Below are 6,000 nucleotides of genomic sequence, written 5' to 3'. Positions count from 1 at the left end.
ACAACAAGACAGGAATAAGACGGTATCCCGCTTGGGTATAAATCTGTTGCACTCTGGAGCACCAGTCCTCGACAGATTTAGCTGGGTATTACTCCAAATACAAAGACCTATCCTAAAGAACTCGAGATAGCGAGACTCGGGGTAGTGTAGCAGATGGAGTTTTCGCTACAGTATATTATCGTCAAATAATGAATTAAAAAAGATCATACACGTCGGGTACCTTTCTTAAAATCAACATTAGAATCTGCTGTTGTGTAGGGTTGCAGATAAGTAACCAGGACTGTTGTAAATTTTGGAGCGGTTTTGATATGAATGTCATGTGGTCAGATCGGATACGACAGTGACCATCCGATATAATTAGAAGTTGCTAATATTAAATAATACAAAATATCCAGCATAGACGAACTGTAAACTGGTGCTGTAGAAAGTCGTCAGATGGATTACACATCGTGCAGTGGGAAAACGTTTGTCTGATTTTAGGAGATACATTATTTTGGAGTGTTACTTTTGTTTGCCATGATCTTCGCACAAGCAAACTTGGGTCAGAGTCATGGTTCGTTACAATGCCCGCTACTCACACATTCAAGTGTGTACAGTGTGTATATTTGGAGGACCGAAAAATGCGACTGAGGACTGTTAACTGGATTTGGGAAACTATTTGTGTAAATTTGCATGATCGGTATGGATTTTTAAATTTATCAAATGATATAAAGGACTATAGTACTTATTTTCACGTGGATAAAAAAATACTAGTTTCTGATCTTTGTAATTTATTTATTTTTGTCAAACAAAGAAAATATCTTACTTTTAAGTTGCGAACAAAATACAACACAATAGCACATACCATATATGGATACATCTCTTAAATATTTAAACAATACCAATAACAAGCCTATAAAAGTATTATTAAACAATATCTATATGCATACATATGATCTGTCGTGTCCCACACAAATAGAACTTACTAAAACTAGGTTTTATATCCATCAAAACCTACTAATCTATGAGATCTGAAAATAAATATTCTATGAGTTCTAAAAATAGATGTGACAGCAAACATAATCTATCATAATACTGAACACAGAAATTTTGGATTAACGGATAGATGCACATTGCACGTGTCCATACATGCATTATGTATTTCAACCCCTGGTAAAATTATATACTAAAATATTAACTTGGATCTGATTGCATACATATGTTACCTTGGTAATAAATAAATAAATAAATAAATTAAATAAATAAATAAATACAGAACTATGTGTCTGAAAAGGCATATGTTGATTTGCCGCGAAGCAAATCTGTAATTATATAAAAGTGCATCATCTGACCATTCGCAGGTTATTGGAATGGACAAGTATGCTTTTACTTATAGGACTAGTTTTATTAAGGAACATGAGTTATGGTCTCTATGAGACGAGTTATGCGTTATGGTCTCTACGATACGTAAGACTTCAGATAAGCGAGCATATGCTACGAACAATTATATATATATATATATATATATATATATATATATATATATATATATATATATATATATATATATATATATATATATATATATATATATATATCTGAACCAGGAAAGTAAAGGAATCTTACTGGATACGCCGCCTTAGAACATTGAAACCAAGCGGTTTACCTCTAGATACGAATTACATCAACACACACGACACATTGCATGATTACATCATATTAAAATCATACAAATATTAAATTTAAAAACTTTGGGAATTATGCTCATTTGGTCATACTTTGGCCCACCTGACAACAAAATGATAACTTTTGATTTTCAAGACTCACCTCTATACTAGCAACCGCATATATAGCTTATCGGAGTACTTTTGGTTGTGATTAAGTGTAGATTCTAATTATTTATTTTTTCAATAATATGCTATGTAATTTTAAATGTGACAACATTAGTAAAGCGTAATTACAGTTATTTCATTATTTGAATTAAAAATACCCGTGAGTCTTTTCTTTTTCAATCAATACAAATCCAGTAAACGGAGTGCTTCAGGTAGATGCAGGTGAACTTGACAGGTGTTTTATTAATTATAAAAATAATGGATCTTCATATTTTTTAAAATTATAATATGTAGTGAGTGAGCATTACACTGCATGTTTGATGATCATTTCACGTTTTATAGGCTTCCAAAGTCTATACCGTGAACAAGATTACTAATTACATATACATGTATAATAACTTCAAGTCACATCAATTCAGCAGTGGGAGGTTATATTAATAACTGTAATTCATATCAATTCAGCAGGGGGAGGTTATTGTAATCGCTGAGAACCTTGTTTGTTTTCCTGAGTCATCCGACTAATGAGCAATTTCAAGTCAAGTACCGGGTCATTTCATTATTGGGGGCTGAGATTTTCTTTCAAACCAGGATACTTTTTTCTTTTACCTCAAAATATTTACTTTTGATTGTCAACAAATCTAATGGATATAACAGATTATTTTTTTTTTCCTGTAAATAAGAGCAAGAATACTGCTTCTGAAGCTAATAATGGACCGAACATTGTTTTCTTCTTCAAATAAATCACCGGCTACTTCAAGAAAATTAAATGGTCAGTCCTTACGAGATACCTTTGTGTACGGCAGAAATTAAAAGTGGTTCCTTATTTACGCCAGGTTAAGCCTTGAACTATAATTATACTAATGCGTCTCTTATTTCATGCATAGATTAGCGGGGGGGGGGGGCATGATGCTGTCGTGTCGTCATCTTTTCTCCTTGCTCTTTTTACATTTCTCTATGACCGTGGTGTAGGCCAGATCAATGAGGTCGTTACACTGCATATCTACGTCTAGACCTCCCAGTCTTTGTTTGAGGGTGTTCGTGCTGCTGGCGTGTACCATCTTGAGTTTGATTGGAACGGATTCCGGGTTCCTGCGAACAAAGACAGTAATGCAGTCCAGATACTGAACATACATATCGCACTGTAGACCAACAAGTAAATCTCCGCTTTTCCCCCTGATATTTCTGGTTGCGGAAATGTCAGAAAAAGCGGAGATGCTTAGACCAACTAGTAGATCTCTGAGATCTACAAATTGGTAAAAGTATAAGCATACTGTAAATAAATGTAAACTGCACCAAGATACCAGAGATCAATCGTTGTCAACTTGTATATAATAACCCACCAACAAAAAAAAAAACGGAACTCTGGCCAATTATGTACTTTCGTTTGTTATAACTGTTTACGCCATTTATAGTCTAGTTCAAGTCGCTTGCAAGTTTCTAGAGAATACGTTTAGTTCTAATCTATTAAGATGACTTATGGCTACGTGTTTATAGGTTTACAGTTCCTAAGTTAATTTAGTTCGACTTCCCACAGCGATTTGTCCAAAGAGTAAGCGGTATCCGAATATCTCTTTCTGTATCAGAAATGGCAGTTTTTAATTTCTTACTTTTGCGTAGTTATGACTGTTAAAACTCTTTCTTGTGCCACTCTCTTAATTTCTGATTTATAAACTGTATATAGGGTCGGAGTTAATATTAGTATGGTAAGAGTAGACCAGGGTCCTTGGCCCCCGTAGTTTGTCAAACATTATGCAGATGTAGCAGAAGCTAGAGTGGCGAAGATTAAAGAGAAGGACAACATAGTCTCTTTCGACCTGATGAAATTGCGAGAGTCCTGCAACACGAAACATGGAAAAACATATTCGGGTTCTGGATGCACACGTTTTACCGCAAAGCTAGTGTGAGGGAGAATGTTGATTGAGGCACATTTTCATGAAAAGATCTGTTTTGTGGTAGGTTATTTATCCCAGGAAACCCTGGGTAGACGTACCCATCCTTCTCAATTTAGGGAAAAGGAAATTTGTAAGGTCTTAGTATTGAATGTGCCTATTGTCGGTTTGCTGCTAATGCTAATTAAATGTTTATGCTGTTGTTGTCATTGTTTGTACTTCAGCCTGTCTGTTATCATTGTGGTTTATCTCTCCATACACGGTTGAATATACGAACTTTAAACTTTGGCATTTGACTTAGAGTAATCTACATATTTGCACAGAGGTTCTGTATTTTGATATCACCCGCCGGTCGGTAATTAGAGACATGCCCTAAATCAGAACTTCGAAACTGTTAATTTGTAGAACGTGAAGCCATATGCACTATCCGAAATTGAAGAGACAAATATACGATGAAAATGTATAAATGTATATATATGTATATATACACACACACATACATACATACATACATACATACATACATACATACATATATATATATATATATATATATATATATATATATATATATATATATATATATATATATATATATATATATATATATATATATATATATATATTCTCCCTAGCATTTATTAAGGATAAAGACTGACATGGATATAGCACATTTTGCACGTTGTTCTTTTACCACTGAGTTCGAACAAGATATGAACAATGCTTTTTCTATTGTGAGAAAATTTATGGACAGAACTGTTTCACAATGTATACATCCAGACAGTATAACAAGCTACCAACTGTCGAATTTATCTTATCACTCCTGCTGTTGAGGCTGGGAATTGAAACGCCTACAAACTTCCTCCCTTAACATTCCGCATCTCTAAGCGTTTCAAAGGATCTGATGTGACCTGTCTATTCTTGGCATGCACACACAGTCTACTAATCCCATCAATTGTTTCAAAAGTGTGTGTGTGTGTGTGTGTGTGTGTGTGTGTTCAACTCATATGGTTCGTTGACTGGTTTTAGCATGGATGCTTAGAGCAAAACAATAGAAATAATGAGATGCTTGAAGATGTTTATTTAATTGTTGTGGTGGGGGTGGGGTGAGTGGAGGTAATGTATAATTATGTGCATTGGAATTCGACAAAAGGTGCAGACAAATTGGAAATCTCTATGCTTACCCAGCTATACAAATATTTACACTAAGAGACGTCGAAATGATATTGCGATGAGTCTGTGGTCTTAAACTAAACAACAGGAAGAAACAACACCAACAAACTTTGTAAAACTGAACAATCAAATTCTCTAAGTAAAAAGAAAAATGAAAATTTATGAGGAACTTATAGCTTTAGGAAATAAATCCAAGCTAATCCCGAAAAGCTCCATCACATGTCCAACCTAATAGAATATTCCTATTGGATTCCAGACCTGGAATGTGTAGATGCACCAGTATTGATATATATGTTGAAGTACCAACAGCCTTGACGTATCACATTTGCATTCTCCAAAACACCATTGAATGAATTCACATCAATCTCAGAATGTTGTTTTTGTTCAGGCCTTCATATGAACATTTTGTAACTCCAGTAAATAGCTTGAATAAGTAACTCCTCTTAAATTAAATACAAACACAGCTTGAAATACATCTGAAGACTGATATTAAAACAAGAACACGGGACAATAGGAAATAATTAATCCCCCCCCCCTTGTACCTGATATATATCCGAAAACTCTACTTCGACTCTAAGCCGCAATACCTCCTATGTGACTTTTGTAGCAACACAACTCATCTGCCTTAGTCATCCAATGGGAAACTACCCCACACTTTTCAAGCTAAGGCACACAAGACAAATAAATAATCTAGTTATAGCTCATTGCACTCTCCAGTCATGGACCAAAAGTTAAAGACACCTTCTAGATATACGTAACAATATGCAAGTATTTACACCAAAAACACGCCGAAATGACACGCATATTCATTCGTATGTATGTATGTATGTGTGTGTGTGTGTGTGTGTGTGTGTGTGTGTCGGGTTGAACGGCACGTCAGCACAGTTTTGGCCACACAATTCAACGTAAGTTGACATATCCCAATGGCATGAGACCTTTGAATTCGAGTAAGTAGTCAAGTTAGTCATCACACTGTTATTCATTTACACGTTCAATGTGTCAAATTTAGTTAATCCTCACACTGCTTGTCAATTACACGTTCAATGTGTCAAATTTAGATAATCCTCATACAGGTTGTCAATTATGTACATTATTGTTGAGATCATCAACAGTTAGGCCATGAAAAG

The 6,000-nt window shown here is 34.8% G+C and overlaps 1 protein-coding gene across 1 annotated transcript in view; it reads right to left on the bottom strand.

The window, feature by feature from the left end:
* Positions 1–753: 753 nt before the first annotated feature.
* The window catches only part of LOC149808385 (uncharacterized), a 54,008-nt gene continuing 48,761 nt past the window's right edge, over positions 754–6,000 (bottom strand). The window contains exon 4 of the mRNA XM_089976504.1: positions 754–2,900. Within this exon, the coding sequence (XP_089832630.1) occupies positions 2,732–2,900 (169 nt within the window). The 3' untranslated portion in view covers positions 754–2,731. The remainder of the gene's footprint in view (positions 2,901–6,000) is intronic.

Source organism: Sinohyriopsis cumingii, chromosome 1 (assembly GCF_028554795.1).
Source record: "Sinohyriopsis cumingii isolate HCF-2022 chromosome 1, ASM2855479v2, whole genome shotgun sequence".
In the NCBI taxonomy this organism is placed as follows: domain Eukaryota; kingdom Metazoa; phylum Mollusca; class Bivalvia; order Unionida; family Unionidae; genus Sinohyriopsis; species Sinohyriopsis cumingii.
The sequence above is the reverse complement of the archived record's forward strand: the minus strand, read 5'-3'. Positions and strand labels throughout refer to the sequence as shown.